The sequence below is a fragment of the Platalea leucorodia genome (genome assembly GCF_965183815.1).
Source record: "Platalea leucorodia genome assembly, chromosome: 6".
NCBI classification, from domain to species: domain Eukaryota; kingdom Metazoa; phylum Chordata; class Aves; order Pelecaniformes; family Threskiornithidae; genus Platalea; species Platalea leucorodia.
The window spans coordinates 51,339,911-51,361,380 of record NC_138828.1 but is presented as its reverse complement, the minus strand read 5'-3'; the positions used below and the strand labels follow the sequence as shown (position 1 = coordinate 51,361,380).

Genomic DNA, 21,470 nt, shown 5'->3' with positions numbered 1-21,470 from the left:
GGCCCATTTCAACCAAATTCAGACAAGGGAGAGAAATCTCCATTACTGTGTCTAAACTTCAGAAGTCAGAAGCAGTTCCCAGGTCCATACATGCCCTGCAACCTCATCCACTCCCATGTTGTGCTAGCAAGGACAGAAGAAATCAATGGTTCATATTCTTTTTTTCTGCCAAATCAGTGACCACGGAGTTTATTTTCATTACTGCTTTTTATTTAGTAATGGCAAAGTTCATTCATTCCTGCTTTTCTACTTTTGTAATCAAGTCTTTTACATTCCAGGCTAACAAGAAACACCATTTAAAAAATGCTAATACACTTCATCACACTGCTCCTAGGGTTATTATTCCACGCCATCACTTTGAGCCAGTAGGTAACTCTTGTGCTATGTAGTTTTTTCTAGAATCCAGTCTGAATACTCAGCAACTTTTGTGTAGACACCTGGCTGCCTGGGGCGAGCGCACCCTTCACCCCAGCTGGTGATGCCCACCAGATACCACACCTCCTCGTGCTTGCATGACAGCGGCCCTCCTGAATCTCCCTATGTCACAGGAGAAAAAGACAGAGCACGCAAGGAAGAGCTCTCATCAGTGTTTCTTTCTCAAAGAAAGCCTTCATTAAAATCAGCATCATTCAGCGTTAACACCAGCATAACTGCCTAGATTTCAGTCACTTCCGCTTAAGGCTAATTAACAGAGTACTGAAGCAGGTTTTCTGGTTTTCTAGTAAAGTGACTTCTAAATACTTTCCAGTCATTGCAAATAATTTCCACCTCCCATGAAGGTTCAAAACTACTGTTTTGTTTTTTAATTTATCTACATACACTGATTTAAAACCCAATGAAGACTACATGTGCAAGTGAGAAAACAGTAAATTTGCCAATGTTTTCTCTTATGACCTTGGTTTTAGTACACAAACTCTACGCAGCTTATCTTGTTTGAGTGACTCTGTCCCCCTCAGGATAAAACACGTCTCTCTTTTCTTTTCCTATTCCTAACTGATCTTTCTGAACATAAGGTTCTTTAGCATAGCTGTTATGAGTTGTTGAGACAATAAAAATAGTTATTTTTATAAAACAGCATCTCCATGTTCTGGTACACTGTATCAGATAAAGTAAGCTTAATTGGTATAGAGAAAAAATTGCTTCCCAGCTCCAAGTATTTTTATTCCTACTCAATATCGATCATAGTAACAGTAACATTTTAACATAAAAATGTTAACTGTTAAATACTTAAGGTGAAAATACTGTGTTTGGCAGAGAATTTAATCTTACTAATCAGACTATTTTCTTCTTGCATAAATTAGCTCAGAATATTTAAATTAATGGAAGTGCATGAGTGTACACTCAAGCAGAGAATTTGGCTCACTGAACACACGCCGTTGTGACATTTTCAATTCTAATAATGAACAGACCAGTCTGCTCAGGTTGTCTCTAGCCTTCCATTCCCCATACATTTTAATAGCATTGCTAGCACCCTCCCTTCTGGTTTGTGAACAGTGGATGCTTTAAAATAAGCTTTCATGTACTGTATTTCATGTCAAGAAGTAAAAACATCACATAGGAAATCTGCTTTTATTGGAGAAACGCTTTGAGATACTATACTTGCTCTCTTTGGATTTCTGATACTCTGAAGGAATACTGTTTTATTCCCTAAATGGATGAGAGAGATATATACACACTCAGAGCTTATTATCCGTGGAATCTATGCCTAAGGATTTTAATGTCACATACAAAATGTTTTGCATATACCTTGATTTTCAGTGCTTTTGACACGCAGAAGTGACAAGTGAATCAACAGCTCTATTGATACCCATATTTTTCTAACGGCTATTAAAAAATAATTATAGTATTCAATTAAATATTTGAACAAATGGTGGAATATATGACTATATACTACTTCTTTTTGTTACCTTACAAGCATCCCTTCCACCTTCATCATAGCCAGCACAGATCACTTTGTCACCTATTCTGCGCTTCCGGTACCTTGCCTGGCATTCCTCTTTTGACATGAGGGGAACAGTAGCCTTCTGAAGAATATCTTCTACACGACCTATGTAATAAGCAGTATGAACAGAGAAATGTTTGCTTCTAACAAAATAAAAGTTAAAATCAAACTCTACAAATCCCCATACAATGATATTACAAAGTTGGAGGCCACTGCTTTTAGAGTGTTGTTAGATGTTCATGACACTGATTTTCCTTTTTTTTGTGTTAGTAAACAATGTGAATTGTCTACTAATTTGAATGTTTTATAATGCCATTTTATGTCTCATGACTGGGCAAGCTTCAAAACTCCCTTGTGATTTGCAATGAATCTGTGTATGAGTACGGCTTTCAGGACATTGGCCCTTGGAACCTGTCCTCCCATTAAGAGCATTGCTTTGCGTTATTAACAATTATTTCTTAGAAATGTGTTACAATAGGTTTGGAATCTCCCAGTTGCCAAATCTCTGCTGCTCCATGCCCTAGTAGTTTACAGGATGGAGAAATTTGCACATAGAGTAAATAAGAGTATTTGAGAGCAGCCTTTTCTTAGAAATTAACAGAAGAAATTAGCCTATACAGTCTCTGCCTAAATTTGTTAGATTTCACATTGAACACTAACCTTCAAACAGGAAGGTGTATAAAGGAAAGGACACTGTTTAAATAGGTGTGTGTGCATATATATGTATACACACACATAAATATTACATATAAAAATATGTGTATAAATAGTATAGTGTATATAAACACATGTAAAAACAGACTTTGATAATTAACAGCTATTTGGCCTACCTCCATATAAAATCAGAGTAGTTCAAACCCCATCTACTATCAAAACACAAAAGTCATTGGCATTGTTTATAATCAGCCTTCAGAATCATAAAAGCAACATACTTCAATCTCCGATTTCTAAAGTCCTATGAATACAACCACACAAAAAACCCCCATGCATTATGTGCAGACTCTAACTCAAAACCTCACAGTTCAGTGATATGTCTGTTGGCTTTTTTCAGCTGGGAGCATGAAAAGGCTTGTGCGTTCCAGATATATACTGGGTTTTGCCAGTAGATTAAGCTAGAGTCCAAGGAAAAGCATTTGAGGGCTGTACAGGATATATTTAAGGTTGCATTCTTACATATTTCAAATTATTGAATCAAACAATTTATAAAATCGAATTTTTGTGTCAGAGCATGGAGTTATTTAATGATCATTTCATACATCTTTCATATATGTTTTATGATGTCTTAATAGAAGTAGATTCTAATTAAGAATTATATTACAGTGCTGGCCAGATAGCAATAATGGTAGCCAAGAACATAGTAGAATATTCTTTTAAAAAAGAAGAGGGTTTTCTTACAACAACAACAACAACAACAAAAAAAAAAAGAGGGGGGAGCGGGGCAGGTTTTTTTTTTTAACCATATGAATTTTTCTAATACAAGAACTCACTGTTTAAATATTTATCTGTACCTTTTTCTTTTCTGAAACCCCATCCAATTACCCAACAGTCAGTATAAAGTATGTTAGCGTCTTCTTTTGATGGCAGGCAAATAGGTAGTTGAAGATCTAAAATATGATTAAAAATATTAGTTTAACCAGCAGATACAACTGCAACATTAAGGTTTTGTGGGCACCTACATGACCCCTGATGATAGCCAACCTGTTATGCTTTGTCCCTTACACTATATATCATTCCAGTCACATAAGTAAAAGCCACCCATTTTCTTTTCAAAGCCAACAGAATGAGATTCTCCTCAAACCCAGTAACTGCATATTAAAGGAAGCCAGCCCAGGTGTCATGCACTGCCATACTAATGCCAGCCCTGTGTCACCCTGCACATTTTCAGAATTCTTCTGAAATACGCTACATACCAGTAAAGTTCATAGGCTTATCAAGTTTCATTAAAGCAATGTCATATCCAGTCTGTGCGTATTGATACTGAGGGTGAACAATAATCTCTTCCACTTTGAAGAAGGGTGTATCCTCATTTATTTCTGATTGTTTTAAAATACCAGCATAAACACGCCAAATCTTGGGATTCTCAAGACTGAAGGAAAAAGACAGTCAGTCAGTCTGTGGCAAAAGATTTGCACTGATTTAGAGTTTGTGTGCAGATGCCAACATCTTCCGTTACTCCTGAGTGTACAGTGAACAGCACTGAGGTTACTCTGTCGATTTTTTATTTTCACAGTCTCAAAACTAAAAAAAGGTTCATTTTGTCCATTCCCTCCACTTCTCCTTCTCTGTTCCTCTCCCTATTCCTATTTTCATCCCCATGTCAGTTTTCTCTCTCCTTTATGTTCAGACTCATTGTCCTGATCCTTCTTCATCCTCCCATCCCTTCTGCCTTCCTTCATCTTCTTTTTTCTCATTGCCTTTTTTCTTTTTTTTTCTTTTTTTTTTCTTTTTTTTTTTTTAATTTTCAAGGGCCTAATACAAGCCCTGAAGTAGTAAATGAGATTCTTTCCATTCATTCTAACACAACAGCTTTTCTAGTAATTAAAATAGAGTTGGGAATATAAATTCAAGTAGAGTCTATTCTGACACTTATTTGTTAGGAAAATGACACTAGCTATGTAAATATAGAATAGAAAGTGTGATAACATAGACCTACATGAAAAGTTCCAGTTAATCTTTATGATTTCAACTTTACTTTGACTAAGTTTAAGGGGTATTTCATTGTGATATTCTACCACTAAGGCAACCTAGAAGTTTTGGTACATGCAATGAAGAAGGTGCAAAACTTGTCTTGAATAAACTTTCCAAAAATTTTGAAGATTTTGTATATGAATTCATAAATATCAGTTAGGCTTAATAATTTCTAATTAACAAAGTCTGCTTTTTTTATTTTGCAAGCATATCCTTTCCCTTTGCCTTTTATTATACTGGTATCTTCTACACTGGATAGCGGGTAGAGAATGATATTTTTTTATATAGGGTTTTTTAGAGAGGTTAACCACTTTTATAAAAGTTTGCCACTGGAGGCAAAATATTGGCAATACTATTCCATGCAAAAACAATAATGGGTAACGTACTACATGGTGTGAGTAAAAATGTCTGATTTTGGACCATGTTGCTGGGTCGACATCCTCCTCTTTGAAGCATTTTATCTGTTACCTGTCCCTTTTCTCCCATCAGACTGCATTATAACCTTACACTTTTCACTCTGTAAGTGACAGGATAACCTGCTTTACAGGTGATGACAATCTAACATAGGAAATTAATCATCTGCATGACAATTAAATCAGCTCTTCACAACACAAGTAATTTCATGACCCAAACCTGATGGTAATTTGATTAACAATACAGACTATATGCATCAGTGCAAATTAGCAATGTCTGAGGTATTGGCTGCTTTAAACATTGTTCTTACAGCTTAAATCTGCATTAAAAATAGGGTATTGACTTATTGATAGAATTTGGGGGAAAAAAAAAAAAATGTTAAAGGAAAACCAGGACAATGGGGATCTGGATGTTTCATGTAATGCAGACATAGGTAGCTCAGGTACCAGAAGCAGCCTAACTGGACCTCCATGGAGATTTACTTTGTGTCCTGCTCAAATAAGTTAACTTGTTGAGCATCCTGCTGCTGAAGCTATCAGATTAGAACCATTACACACATTTCCTAAGTGCCACAGAGAAATCTCTGAGATAAATAATTTGAAGCTTATGAAATGGAATAACCTAGCAACTGATTTTCCTTCATAGATGATATGGTATTACAGAAAGAAAAAGCTTACATTGCATGAGAATGTCTAAGTTTCTGTAGGTATCTGATGTCTGCTTTAGAATGTCATCTTCTAGATGCATTAAAATAATTTAGCATCAGTAGTACAATACTGTGTTACAAAGGGACAAGGTATGGAGTTCCAGTTACGTAAGGATATGCATAGTCTACCTTAAAGTTCGCCTTTTGATTACACTAAAACAGTTTATTTTATTCTTGTCCTTATTTTTATTTTTCTGAAAGGTAGACCTCAACTTATCTCACATGCTGGACAAAATTTTTGGTTTTATTTGTACATTTACATTTAGGCCTCACCTCATGACACAGTGAGCAGCTGTAAGAATCCACCGGTTGCTGATGATAGAGCCCCCACAGAGGTGTCTCTGACGAGACAACTTCACATGCAAGCTGACTTGCCACGGCCATTCACCAGGGGAAGAGTCTGTCCCTCCAACGATCCTAATAGTTCTTGCAGAATGCTGCATACACACTAGAGAAATAATTTAAAAGTGTGCTTAAAGATAATTTGCACTCACCAATGAAAAATGAAGATGAGACTACTGCTGATCCCTGAATAGGGACCAATCTACTGCAAAGATCACAAAGTTTATTAAAACCAAGTTCACAGTGCTACTGTTGGTGTTTACAGTGTGCAGACCTGGCCAACTTCACTTTTTCAGAACACTAACTTCACAAGGTGTCCCATTAGGACAATGAAACCAATTAAAAAAGGAAAAAGAAAGAAGGGGGGGAGGAGGTTTTGGCTTCCTGTACTGAAATCAGTTAAGCACTGTCTCTTTTACATGAAAGAAGTTTTACTTACCAGTACTGGCTTTTTTTTTACATAATCTTAGTGAGTATCCAGAGATCCTTCCTGGCCCATGTACTATTTCCACTGGAGAGCCGTTTGAGGACATTCTTAGGTGACACTCACACTTTCTGCCAATGAATTAATGCAAAGATTCAGTTCGTACTTTTTTAATGCAGAACACATACATTACCCCTTCATCAAGTCTGCAGAATGATTATTTCAGCAATCTTTGAACATTTTAAAAAAATACATCTCACCTTTCCTCATTGCATGAATCTTGGAGGGGAAAGTAGGTAAAAAATTGGCAGCGGATCACGTCTGTGCAAACCTGCTGACAGGCTCTGTGTCCTTTCGTATAAGTGACATTAAGTTCATCTCCCAAAAAATTCATATGCGTGTAAGTACGAGAATTACAGGCTGTAAGAATGAGTGCATTCCAAGCATCAGAAAGTCTATTGATTTGATTAATTCAAAATTAGCATTTTTATTGTAATTTATGGTTTACCAGGAAAGGATCTTCTGCAATTTAGGAGACTAAAGCCTGATACAGCATTTTGTCGTGATATAAGTGCCTCTGGTATCCCACTTGTTGATGTCTTCAGAAGGCAAAGATTTCTAAAATGAAAACATTTTTACAATAACTAAATCTGTTCTCACATCCTAAAATTGATTGTTTAGGTACTGATAAGGGAAGGTTCTTTCTTAAATGTGTTTTTTTCTCCCAAGTCTCTCTCTGTAAAAGTATTTCATATGAAAATGCATTCACTAAGTTCACTGGTTCACACTAAATTGAGGGGGCTTTTGTAGTTTTGTGAAATTGCGTATGACTGTGCTACTAAAGGTTGTACAGTATTTATACATAGGTAGAAGAGGTGACTTTAGATGATATATGCCATCTCAGCTTTGCTTCTCCCTGAAATTCCTTTGAAACTTTATTCTTCTGTTTTGTGTGGAATGTAGATTTTTAACTATTCTTAATACTAAGTATGAAAGAAGGAAGCTCAATAGAAACATTTTTAAACCCGTTAACTTTATCGAAAATTTTTTCAAGTAAATGACTTAATACTGCTAGGAAACCAGGTGACTCTCTTGATAATTTCATAAAGTTCAGCTTTAAGTCTTTAAAGCAATCTGGAGGCTCACTGTCTCTTTGATGTGTATAACTGTCTTCAGATTAACACCAGATATGCAGCCGCAATACAAAACAACTGATCACACTGGAGAACAGATGAAATGCCCACAGGAAATGATAAACTTATGAATACAAAACATAAAAAGCTGTGCTTTACTGAAAATAGCCTTTCAACAAAAATTTCCATAAGTAAAAGAAAGCAGTGTTTTAAAAAAGACTGTGTGCTTTTTTAAAAAAAAAAAAATTGCTTAGAGAATTAAAGTTAGTTGTCATATTCACCTTTGGGACTCTATTTGCCATTGTCTGGTAAAGAATGTAAAGAACAAGCACTTTGGAAAATATGTACAAGTAGTTTGGCAGACAGAGATATCGGGAGTGAAAAAACTTGTAATATTCATTCCTGATAATTCTTGATCTTCAAAAATATCCGTTTGACAATCTGTATAAAACAAGAACAAAATATCAAAATTCCAAAGATTTTATTATGTCATCAGAATATTAAGGTTTACAGTTTATTAATTTCTATCCTTATTCACATTTTCCTTCCTTTGTGACCGATAAGCTGGAAAGATAACACCACATTTTAACCAAAAACTATTTCTTACGACGATGTTTTGAGCGTGTAAACTCATGGAGAGGACTACTGAGCAAGGATAAGGTTCATATAGAGAAGAAGAGAAATGACATGTAGAATACAGATTTGCTAATTTAATAGGGAAGGCTTGAAATTAGGAACAGTGGAGATCAGTGTACAAATTCACAGTTAGGAATAAATCATGGTAATCTAGGCAAAGCCTAAAATAATTAAGGTAATGGGTATATCTAAGAGGATCATGGGAAGACTAGAAGAAAAAATAATGGGATGATCCTCTTAACACTTTATTAAATGCTATTTGAAAAGTAGGCAGAATAAGCAGGAGTAACGTACAGTCTGCCCTCTGACATGACCAAAATAACATAACAGAGGCTTGGCAGGATAATTCACACAACCAGACTATGGATATAGAAGTTACAGGAAGCACTAGCATGTTTAGAAAGAGAAGAATGAGTTGCCTTCTCCAGATATACTTGAAGTCCTAGTTAAAATCCCAGTGCAACAATAAAAAGAGGAAAAAAGAAAGCACCAGCATGGAGGATGTTTCTTGAAATTATCAAGCTGTAAAGACAGTAAAAACAGTAAAATGATCCAAAACACAGGACTTGGTGGCAGCAGAGAACTTCAGCTGCTGAGAAAGTACAGCAGCCAAGTTGACGCTACCCAATGAGTTGTGGAAATATATGGGAACATCTTACTACAGAAAGGGAAAAACAGTAAAAGGGAGAGGTAGAGCTTAATGTGACTCCTGATAATTTGATGAGGTTTTCAAAAAAAACATAAGCATGAAAGGACAACAACATTGGACAGTAATTACACAATAAGAACAGTAAAAAAAAATCATGAGACTGGAAAATAAGGGTCGATTAACTTTGACAATTGGTAAGATCCCATGTTAAGGGCAAATAGGGTTCAGGAGAATGGATAGTTTCTAAAGGCAATTATGTTTAAAGCATAAATGTGGATCTGGAAGTTTAGGGAAGCTAACCCATGATCTCAATGGTCATGTTCAGTGATCGTTTGGTTTGTTCAATATTCAATGACCTCAAGAAAGGTACTTTGCAAAGGGCAGAAATACAGAGAAATTGCTATGGATACGTAGTAGCATGTGTGCATAAGGACAAAATCAGAAAGGCAAAGGCACAAAATGAAAGGCCAAATAGGAAGGAACAAATTCTTGAAAGAAAAATGTGCAGTACCATTCAATTAGCATTAAGAAAGGAGCTCAGGTTCTGCTCAGGGGACAAAGCAAGCTAAAGGCAAAGGACACAAGAAAGGCTAAAGAACTACCTTTTTTTTTCCCCCCCTTGCTTCTTCATGAAAACTAACTGCAGTTAGATGGTCAACAACATTAGCATTACTGAGCAGAGGGAAGAGGACATGGTAGAACAGGAAACAGAGAAGTCCCATAATAGTGATAATGGCAGTGATCTTGGAATCTGACTGAAGCAACCTCAAAATTTCTTAATACAATTTAGCTTTTGGTGTTCACGGAGGGTTGATGTGATTACAAAAGCTTTGAAAGGGGAAACATCTAATTTTAAAATGATGACACTGGAACATATACAATGTAGGACTAGTCAGCCTAAACACAGTCAGAAAAACACTACAATAAATATTCAAATAAACCCATTTCAGATATTTACAACACAACAAGGCAGAAGGTGATACTGAGATTTTATGACTACATTTAACAAATCTCTGTCTGGACAGGCATAGCTGATCTGTCTTGGATTAGGACAGATAACCTCCTTAGATGACCTCTTGATTCAATAGTACTGTCTAGGCTTTTATGATCCCATGATTTATTCCTTCTCTCTCTCTTTCCTCTTGACTTTCTCACAAGACACAGAAAGCAAGGAAAGACAGGAAGGAAGAAGGTTGATCTTCACATGTCTTCAGAAATTCTGATTTAATTTGTGATGGATCATTACTGCCATATCACCACTGTCATAGACCATAAATGTCTTTGATAAAGTCTCCAATGGCTTTTGATATTATTTTTTAACTTAAGATCATATTGTTTGTGCATACGCTACGGTTCCCCAATTCTTCTCAAGTCTGTGAGAGGACCCTCCTGAGTACTGTGATTTTTCTTCATATGAATATATGTCTCTTTAGTATATCTTAGTGCAAGAGTTTGGAGAAAAAAAAATTCTTCCCTCCATTCTCTCTCATACACATAGTGAGGGAATAGCCAAATTGTTTTCTTCTCTTTACAAAACTTTTTCTTCCTTTTTTTATTCCTCACACTTCATTTTTCTTTAAGTGTCTTCATTGTTAAGATCTGAACAAACAACGTTTTCAATAGTTTCCAAAGATTATTGCTACAGTAGGAGTAGCAGAGTCTGAAGAAAACATATTGATATAGAAAAAAAAAGATGCATAGTCTCTACAAAATGTGATTTCTATGGGAAAACTAGTTTATCTGTGAGCTAAAATAAGGCTATATCAAAGCAGAACATCATCATCATTAAGAAGGGAAAATACCACACAGTAAGACAAGGTGGAGGCAGATTTTTAAAAAGGGAAAAAAAAAAAAAAAGAAAAAAAGAAAAAAGTGAAAGATGCTTCAGTTGAGAATAAGAAGGTATCATATACTTGCACTCGAGAGTTTTGCCTGAGTAATGATTGAGGGAACAAGCACAGATACTGCTTTCATCACAAATCACCCGAAAAACACAGAATACATCCCTTAATATTAGCCAGTTGAATTGCAAAGCTGCAGGTCTTCATTAAAAATTTCTAAGTGCATACACAGTATACAAACAGAATTTAGAAATCTTTATATTCCTCCTGATCTTTGACTTTGATGGGATTTTATCTTTCATTTTTGTATCCACAGTACAAAGACAACATGCAATTTCATCAAGCTAATCTTATGAAAGAATGTTTTAGCTCTTCAAAGCAGGCAGCTGTTTTTGTAAGACAAATGATAAAATGGAAAAACTAAAAAGATCTGAACCTCCTTTGTGCCTGAGAGTACTAACTGTATTTGCAAGAATAAGTTTACATTAGAATTATTTCACATAATGAAACATTCATACATGTCAGAGAGAGACTGCACCTCGTCATCCATAACCCTTAAAACTAAACTGAATCAGAGATTTTAAATAGTTACCTATTTCAGAAAGCTGGCATGGCTTTAAAGAGAATCCAGACACAACCTCATCAAGCACCTTTATGCTGGTTGGAGTTCCTATACTGGTATGTTTCAAGAAGCATTTTTTACTGAGTGACAAAGAATAAAGAAAGTGGTAAGACAACAGGCCATCTTCCTTGGTTCACACCATCCTCCTGGCCCCGTAATTCCTACCACAGTCCATGTTCTGGCTATGGGCCAGAGCAATCTCCAATCTCCAGAACAATCTTCAAATAAGGAACAGAGTTAGCTGAACAATGTTTAACTTGTAAAATTGAGCAGATGAACAGCTCAAAAAATAAGCCTGATAAAAATGGAAGAATTTCTCTGGCTGCTCTGCTGATGCTATTTTCAGAGCAATAAGCAGAGCAAGATTTAACAGAGCAATAATGCTGTATATCTACCAATATAATTTGCATTTCAATATCTACAGAGGATTTTAATTTTTTTCAGTGCTATGACAATCAAGTTTGTATTTCTTACCGATGGACAAATGAAAGCTAATTTACCACAGATATTTTCCTATCTGTAAGTCTGAATAAACATTGCAAGGATGACAAGTCAAGGAAAAATCATTTCCTTGAATAAATTCTCGCACCTTAGAATGCTCTGAGATTTACCTACTAAAGCACAGTGTCGCCCAAGGAAAGGGATCAAACCTGTATTTACCGAAAGCTTGCATTGTGAAAAGTTTCCGAGGCATACGTAAAAAAATGACAACGGTTGTCATTGGTACATCTTTTTCGACACTGTTGATAGCTGTCAGCCATAGTAACATCATAAATTTTCCCTTCCATATCCAGTCCTATGTGGACATCTGGGCTGCAAGCTGTGAAAAAAGAGAGATCAAGTTCTGAAAACACTCTTCTATTCTTTTCCCCATCCCACACCGCAAACTGCCCAAAAGACAGCAGTTCGCATGACACAGCCCTCATAATCCAGATTCCACGTCCCATGCTCACTTCAGTTACATCATATTCCACATATACGTCCAGTAAGAAAATCAGAAGTGGAGGTATATAGTACAGTACCACATGGCAGAGGAAAAAACTGGCAGACTTTGACAGTGCCTTTGCCTACATGAGAGAGGAGCTCTAACCACTATGGTTGAGACCATGATGACATTAATCAAAGCAAGAACTCAGGATTAACACTAAAACATACTTTCCCATTTCCCAATTCATAGAGCAGTTTAAAAGGCAAATTCTGTCCTCATAAGCAACAGACATCTCCCATTTGAGTCAGAAGATTTTATTTACACTCCACAGAGGGAGAATCAGGACTGTGTGGTTTGAAATAGCTTTCCCCGATGCAGGTTTTGCCTCATGGTCAGTGAGGTCTCTTCACAGAACACAAGTCAGCCAACAATTGGTGGGGCTTTTAAACATATATGGGTAGATTTTCATTTTAGGGACATTATTCTGATTCTGGAGTAACTCCAGTGATATCAGTTAGTTTATATAGCATAAAGAATAACATCCTACTGAAATCTATTTTGCTGGGCCAAAGCTACTCAGAAATATAAATGCAACAGGATGTTGGCAGGAAAGGGCTTTTAAAAGTCCTGGCTGCTCTGAAAGGCAAGTGGCAAGGAAAAGCAAGCACAACCGATTTGTCAATAGCTGCAATGGAGAACTTGCATAAAGAAAGACCCATTTAGCCCTGGCGTATTGAGGTGCTATACCAATAAAACTAAAGAATTAGCATGACATCCGTAAGACATTATTTGACCTCAAAGTCAGGAAGCGAATAAATATATTCTTCCTTATTCTGTTTTTCTGCAGTACCGTGCTATGCTTAAAGCTGATCTCCTCTTAATGACATCATTATGATGGTACAAGTTTAAAACATATTTAAAACAACACATTTAATAGGCTTTAAATACGTCTGCTGATAACTCACAGGTACGGCATGCTGACACTAAGATTCTGTGCATAGCACGCATACACTAAAAGATGGAGCTGCTAGTAAATTATTACACAGAATCATGAAGGTAGCAACATCACTTTGTGACTACGCACTTCTGCTTTGCTGGGCATCTGCTCTACAAAATTATAAAGCAGGGTCACACACGCTGTATGAGCAGCTTGCTGGAGTGGAATTGTAGTAGTAAATTAATCTTTAGAACTGGAGCTACCAGTTAAAGCATGTGCTCCCATCTGCCTCTAGCAAATGAAATAGTGACTGCAGGAGCATAATTTCTCTTGTTACCTCATCTGGGGAGCCTCGGTGGTGGATAATTGGGGCTGAAGGGTGAAACCAGTGGAAGATTTTCTAAGCTGTGTTTGAAAGAGATCTGGCAAAGAACACAAATCACTGCTTGGCTGCTTCCCTGATTCTATTAATTTTTTTCAAAATGCTAATTTTCTAACATCTGCTACATGATACAGAGTATAAAATGCATACACATGAATAACCGTATCTTACCACTGATTTGGATGTCACACTGTTTTAAGGAATGTCCAGAGATGGCTCCTTCCATATCCGCTTTTGGCAGCATTTCTGTATCGCTGTCTTTTAAGTAGCAGGAAAACCTGTGTTTTAAAATGCAGCAATTCACAGCTTTTGCAGTACAACATAGACTTTCATAATTGTTTCTCAGGTGAAATGCAGGCTGTCCAAGATCCCTCAACATTAAAATTTAGACAAGAAGTGCAATTTGGAGAAAGGTAGGGTAGAGCTGTATCTGCTTTGTTGGCACTGGAGGCAGATGAGATTACTGGGTGTATGTGGGAGCTCCAAGAGGTCTCATTAAAGTGAGAAGCAGAGCCCAGGGTTTGGAGGACAGAAGCGCACTGGGCATAGAGAGCGAGGACAACCTCATCCTCTCAGGCTACTGAAGTTCTTAATTGTGAGAAAAATATGCTAAAGAGAGAGGATGGGGGACAGTAGCGGGGACCACTGGAGAGGTAAAATTGCCCACATTGTCCCTCAATAATAAATATGTGGCAGAGAGGAGGGAGTGCACAGTCAGTTCTGTTTCCTTGAAAGGGTTGGTATGTGAGTGTGAAAGATTGGGCATTGCCAGATTTAATCTTTCAAATTTAAGCAAATACTCTTTTAGATCACCAGTTTTAAAGATAGATGACATTGTTTTCCATGGCAACCCTGTAGCTTTCCCTGGGTGCCTGTGTTCTGTTAAAATGTTACCGAGTTCCTTAAAGTATCACAGGAGACCAGCAAAAGCCACACGAACATGAACATTTTACCTTTTTGCAGGATCTTTAGTCCATGCCGCTGGCAAATAGGTGAAGAGCAGACAGGTAGGATGGTAAGTACACACTACTTGGCAGTAATTGGCACTTGGTGTAAAAACTGTAGCGAGGTCTCCTCCTTGGAAGTATGTATTTTCATACATCTGAGTCACACATTCTGATGTGGAATAACAAAATGCGTAAATTATTAAAGATGGGAGCACGCACCGTTCACCGGGAGAGGGTGAAGCCACGGCTCCTCTTTGTCATTGACCTTGCTTTTAAGGCAGTCCTTTGGCAGGAGAAGAGGGTGAGGGAGGTGAGTAGCACAGTTCCTCCAAGAGTCTCGTCTTTGCTCTCCAGCAGAAATAAAACTCTCTGGGGCATCTTGCCCCATTCCCTGCCTTGTACCTGATGCTGGAGCAGGGCAGCTTGAGCCAAGGCAAGAAGCTCAAGCAGCAGGATGGGCCACAAGGCAGATCTGCATGGCAGAGAGGGAACGGACCTTCTCATGGCAGATCTCAGGAGCGGCAGAAGCATCTTCTGAGAGAGACCAGTACAGAGCACCATTAAGAGGAAAATCAGGAGAAGGAAGTGCAGAGACCAAAAAGAGTTAGAAAGTTGTATGTGCAGAGCGTCCTATTTTGTTTAGGGATGCTCTGAGGCCAGAGTCACAGACGGTGCCACTGTGCATAGCTTCAATGGTTCCCAGCATTTTATAAACCCTCTGCTCTCTCACACTCCACCTTGAGCCCCCTCTGACTTGCTTTACAATGCAGAAAATACTGTTAGAGGAGTAGTGTCTCAGGAACTGCCCAGAATAAAAATGAGCTCAACTACCACCTTGCACCTGCGGGAATTCATCATCAATCCCATATTGAACTCTGCAATGAAACCCACTCATGTTGCAGAGCTATGCAATGAAGATACCTAAGCAGCAACTTGTTCCCATCTTACAAATGCCTTCATTTTGAAAGATCTCCATGTTAAAACACACAAGAGGGCTGGCTTTGCAGAGGAGTCCACTCTCTTCTTGTATTTTGCCCTCCAAAGAGGTAGCAAATCAGCAAATATGATGATTTTCATTCCTATACCTAAAAAAGTGCTTTTTCTTAGCTAAAAGATAAAGAGAAAATACTGTATTTTTACAGAATTTGAGGAAACCCAATGGAAAACATTTTATCTAGCTGCTTAATCTGTTACTGCAGAACTATCGTACAGTATCAAAAGCTATTTAAAATGAAAACAAATGGAACTATCATATTGGATTTTACAGTTTTAAAATATTATAAGACTATTTTATTTGTGAATGTGTTTATAAACTATACTTAGGTAATTCTGTGTTTCCCACACATAGGTAAAACATACAATTTACCCCCCCAAAAAGGAAAAAGGAATTATTAGACATATGTGCAAGATATGCTAATATCTTTTAAAGGTTAATTTCTTGTTGATACAAAATTTGTACTTTATAAATATACAAATTTTCTGGTATATATACTTTCCAGATCTTTCTCTAAAAATTGGTATTTATTATAGAATCATAGAACTGTTTAGGTTGGAAAAGACCTTTAAGATCATCAAGTCCAACCATTAACCTACCACTGCCAAGTCCACATCTACACTTTTTAATTTTTGTCTTTTAAATACCTCCAGGGATGGGGACTCAAGCACTTCCCTCAGCAGCCTGTTCCAACGCTTGACAACCCTTTCAATGAAGAAATTTTTCCTAATATCCAATCTAAACCTCTCCTAATGCAACTTGAGGCCGTTTCACCTTGTCCTATTGTTTGCTACTTGGGAGAAGAGACCGACCCCCACCTTGCTACAACCTCCCTTCAGGTAGTTGTAGAGAGCCATAAGGTCTCCCCTCAGCCTCCTCTTCTCCAGGCTAAACAACCCCAGTTCCCTCAGTCACTCCTCATAAGACTTGTGCTCCAGACCCTTCACCAGCTTCATTGCCCTTCTTTGGACACACTCCAGCCCCTCAATGTCCTTCTTGTAGTGAGGGGCCCAAAACTGAACACAGTACTCGAGGTGCAGCCTCACCAGCGCCAAGTACAGGGGGACAATCACTTCCCTAGTCCTGCTGGCCACACCATTTCTGATACAAGCCAGGATGCTGTTGGCCTTCGTGGCCACCTGGGCACACTGCTGGCCCATATTCAGCCAGCTGTTGACCAACACCCCTGGGTCCTTTTCTGCTGGGCAGCTCTCCAGCCACTCTTCCCCAAGCCTGTAGTGTTGCATGGGGTTGTTGTGACCCAAGTGCAGGACCCGGCACTTGGCCTTGTTGAACCTCATACAACTGGCCTCAGCACATCAATCCAGCCTGTCCAGATCCCTCTGTAGATCTTTCCTACCCTCCAGCAGATAAATGCTCCCGCCCAGCTTGGTGTCATCTACAAACTTACTGAGGGCGCACTCGATTCCCCTCATCCAGATCATTGATCAAGAACTGGCCTCGATACTGAGCCCTGGGGAACACCCCTTGTGACTGGCCACCAACTGGATTTAACTCCATTCACCATAACCCTTTTGGTTCAGCCATCCAGCCAGATTTTTACCCAGTGAAGAGTACGGTCATCCAAACCATGAGCAGCCAGTTTCTCCAGGAGAATGCTGTGGGAAATGGTGTCAAAGGCTTTCCTGAAGTCCAGGTAGACAACATCCACAGCCTTTCCCTCACCCACTAAGCGGGTCACCTTGTCCTAGAAGGAGATCAGGTTAGTCAAGCAGGACCGGCCTTTCATAACCCCTGCTGACTGGGCCTGATCCCCTGGTTGTCCCATATGTGCTGCATGATGGCACTCAGGATGATCTGCTCCATAACCTTCCCCAGCATCCTCCTTCCGGCCCTTCTTATAGATGGGCGTCACATTTGCTAACCTCCAGTCTACTGGGACCTCCCCAGTTAGCCAGGACTGCTGATAGATGATGGAAAGTGGCTCAGTAGATTCTCAGTAGAGTTTCTTTGCTCAATTTGGTCATTAACAGAAAAGCATTTTCTGTTAGAACACTCTAAGCAAATTCTAAAGTCAAAAGAAAAGAATATTGCAATTATTTGCCGTATCAGATATTTTGGATTTTATTTACCTTCTTCTAGTGTAAATTAACACACAAAAAATTGATTTATGCTGTAAAACAATATACCATATAAAACTATACCAGTTCTGAATACTTTAATTTAATAAAAATGTTTCCTAGGCTTCAGAAATGTTCCAAGATTTTAGTTTTGCTGAGATTTCAATCCATGTAAAATATTACCTTAAATAATACTACATTTATCAAAAAGATTTTGCTAAAAAGCTGAGTTACTTAATTGTCCTCTGAGAAAACAGTTAATACATTACTGAACATAAACCTGTGTTAGGTCTTAGTTATAATTTATCAGTACAGGGAACTTCAGGGAAATGCGATGCAGTTTTTGTAGTTTGACTTTTGCTAACTGAACAAGGTAAATCATTAACACAGACTGACACTGAAAAACATACACAATCACTGATTTTTCAGCATATAAGAGAATTCTAAAAAATAATTTATGATAGAACAATTGGTTCCGGAGTTATTCACACTTATTGCAATAGTCTTTCAAGCATGATGGTACATAGGTGTTACACAGATACTTTTTAAATCAGTAATTTCAATCAAAGGCACTATGTGAGACTGAAGGTAAGTAGGGTTTGTTTACCTAAAAAAAAAAAAAAAAAAAAAAAAGAGGATGTTGGCTCTGAAGCTCAGCTGCTCTCCCCCAGTGAGGCTACTGGGCTGAGTGGCCCCTGCACCATGGCCGTCAGTCCTGCCTCTTACCCAGAGGGCAGCATCTGGGGAAGGGCTGAGGCTCCTCTGCAGCCGGGAAGGGGCAGCCAGATTACCCCAGCACTGCCGGACTGAGGCTCCAGCAGTCAGCACTCATTACTGCAAACTTTAGAGAGATCTAATTTGTCCTGGGGGGAACCAGGTTGGAGCAAAGCACGGGGCACCACTCCACCTCCTGGACCCCGATCAGCTGCAAAGGACCCCCTTCCTAAGCTGCTACCTTGCTGTTGCGTGTGGGACACTGAACATCACACTAATTTCACAGTTACAAGCTGCATGCAGCCTCAGTCCGATAGAGAAAACTGCCCATAGCACGGTCCCGTACGTGCTGGGCAAGGTGACAGCATGGTGGGGTGGCAGGACAATGTCAGTAAAGCCCCATTAGAAAGTTCCATGTCAGGCAATAGGGTTATGTGGGTTACCCAAACATAGCTGAGCGCAGCCCAGCAGAATCAGACAGCTCGCTCAGGACCAGACTGCAGTTACCAATCATGTCCCCTTCTAGAAGAGCCGCATTGCTCTGCGTGCCCATCTTTGGAATTATATATTCACTTACCGCTGTAAACGGAAGCAAGTAAGAAAATGAAATAAAAAGTCTGATAAATCCAAATCATCCTAAAAAAACACAAAATCATTCTTTAGGATATGTTTAATAAAGGGTGTATAATTAGTTTTATAAAGTACCGCAAAGCATATCACTGATTTACACTTGTACTGTTACACCATTAATTCAAAATGACATTGAGAATTACAAATTACAGCTGTGATATGCAGTTATGGCATATAAAAAGTAGCATAAAAGAGCAACAAATGTTTGTCCTTTACTTGTGGTTGCAAGAAGCAATAAAGCTTGTAAGTACTTAGAGAATTTCTGCTTTGTTTTACAGCAGAATATTTATTCTTGCTTAGACTGGGAGTAATATTCCATCAAAATGTAGTTATTAATCCTGACTGTCCTGGTAGTTAAGTGGATACTATTATCAATGTAGCAAACAAATGACTCGCTCTCACTGCTTCTGGTATATGTTATATGAATTTTAAACCATTTCTTTTTTTTTTTTTTCCCCCACATGCTACAACTTAAGCTGTGAAAGAATCAAATAAATTAACCACAAAACACAACCCATAAATAGATCAACGTACACTGTCTTGTTGCTATGAAAACCTTTCACTGAATGATGATTACATACCTGAACATACAGTAGGTCTGGATAAATGGATAAGGTTTATGCTCTACTGAAAAAAAAAAAAAAGTCAACAGTTTGTGTTAAATATTACTATGCTTGCAACACTAACTTATCTTTAATATTTACTTTGAATGGGTGCTCTTTCTGTCAATATTGTTACTGACCTTGGGCCACATTTTCAGAACATACATCATCCAGACCACACTGAAATCGATGTCCAAGTTTTACACCAGCTGAGCATCTGCCTCTTGATGACATTTTAAAATAAAAGGTGAATCCTTGGTTCAGAACAGCCGGAGTATCTGCTACTAGCACAAGAATCTACACAAACAGGGAATGAGATTCATCTCAAGAGTAAATCCTGAGCTGGGGGCGGGGGGGGGGGGGGGGGGGGGGGGATATCCACATGAAATCAGTAAGACTAGTGACTCAGACTCAAGTAAATAACACCATTATGAAACTACTGTAACTGAGGACACAACCATCACCTATGTTTTCTATTACACCATTCTCTTGAGGCATGCCCTTGGCAAATAAATAGAGACAGCTATATTCTTCAACTGTGTATTCTGTGCGCTGTTTTCTTTAACATCAGTTCAAGTTCTTATTCCTCCTTTTCTGTGCTTTGCACAAATTATTCTGTCTACATCTTCCAAGTAGTCTTACTGCGGCCCCTTTCTACACTCCTATTTTGTTGTTAGATGCAACTAAGAGCGTCTTCAGTTTGCTGGAAGCCAGAAAAAAAACCAAACCCATTTGCAGATATATGAAATGCAAATGCAATAACAAGAAGTCAAACTTAATTTATAGCTGCTCTGAATCACTTGTTTTGATTTCTAACATGTAACCAAAGCAAAACAAATTTCAAACAAAAAAAATTCTTCTAAATCTTAAAAAAAGTGTTTCATTTCATAGTGAAATTGCCAAAGGGACAAATCTTCCCTCCTCCCCAATCTTCTTCCTCTCTTCTTTTAGACTGAATATGCTGGAAAGACAGATACATATGCTCTACTCAAAAAATATCTACATCAAAACATTTCACCCAGCTGTGACCCTTTTGAGCATCCTCATGACTGAAATGACTTCTCTATGGGCCAGCAAGGTCTCTAACTCTTCCTTACAGAGGAAGAACTGTCTCAAAGAAAGTCTTCATACTCTCCTGTGTATCAATTTGCTTTGCCCTGACATGCTTGTAGGAGAGGACTCAAATGTTTTCAGCACAGCAGCTTTCATTTTTATGTGCTCTCTTCTAAGTACGTAACAGCGACAAGAGAGAGTGCTAGAAGGCTTACCTGCAAAACACATTGATAGTTTATTCTTGTAACATGAAGTGTTTTGAGACTAAGATGCCTGTACAGCTCTGACCTTTAGCTCGGAAGAGGAGATCTTCCATCAGCCACAGGGTGTAGAGGTATCATGGGAGTACAGCTCTGGGAAAGTATACCACACCATCTCCAGCCTTCCTGTGTAACCACAGGTATGTCATTTAGTCTCTCTCATCTATAAAACGATGATAATCTTTTACACCTCTAGAAAAATTATCACCTTTACTTCAAATTACAGAATTTTCATAATCCTGCAAGTAATCACAAAACCTACCATGTATTCAAATACTCATAAACAAAATAAGCCAAACTTAGAAATTTTTGTGTTGCTCAACCTGCACTAGTATTCAATTAATTTTTTTTTTTTTTTTGTGCATTTCACTTGGTGGCACAAAGAGATCAGAACTTCTCTCCAAGGACTTTTAATTTCTTTTCAATTCTCATCTGGGCTTTCCAGCTCAGATATTGGGCAGTGTTATTCCAGTTCATTACTGTCTTATTAAAAAACAAAACAAAACACAACACCCAAAAACTCCAACCCCACGCTTTTGGAAAAA

General features: G+C 38.2%; 1 protein-coding gene across 1 annotated transcript; it reads right to left on the bottom strand.

The window, feature by feature from the left end:
- Positions 1–381: 381 nt before the first annotated feature.
- Positions 382–19,846, bottom strand: LOC309592156 (coagulation factor XI-like; the record flags this gene model as incomplete). The annotated part of the gene is made up of 16 exons (XM_082315282.1): positions 382–537; positions 1,908–2,047; positions 3,451–3,546; positions 3,853–4,028; positions 6,024–6,198; positions 6,532–6,647; positions 6,777–6,936; positions 7,025–7,134; positions 7,931–8,090; positions 11,368–11,477; positions 12,058–12,217; positions 13,816–13,922; positions 14,598–14,760; positions 18,958–19,016; positions 19,592–19,634; positions 19,753–19,846. The coding sequence occupies 16 exons, from the start codon at positions 19,844–19,846 to the stop codon at positions 382–384; spliced, it is 2,025 nt and encodes a 674-aa protein (XP_082171408.1).
- Between the last annotated feature and the right edge of the window lie 1,624 nt (positions 19,847–21,470).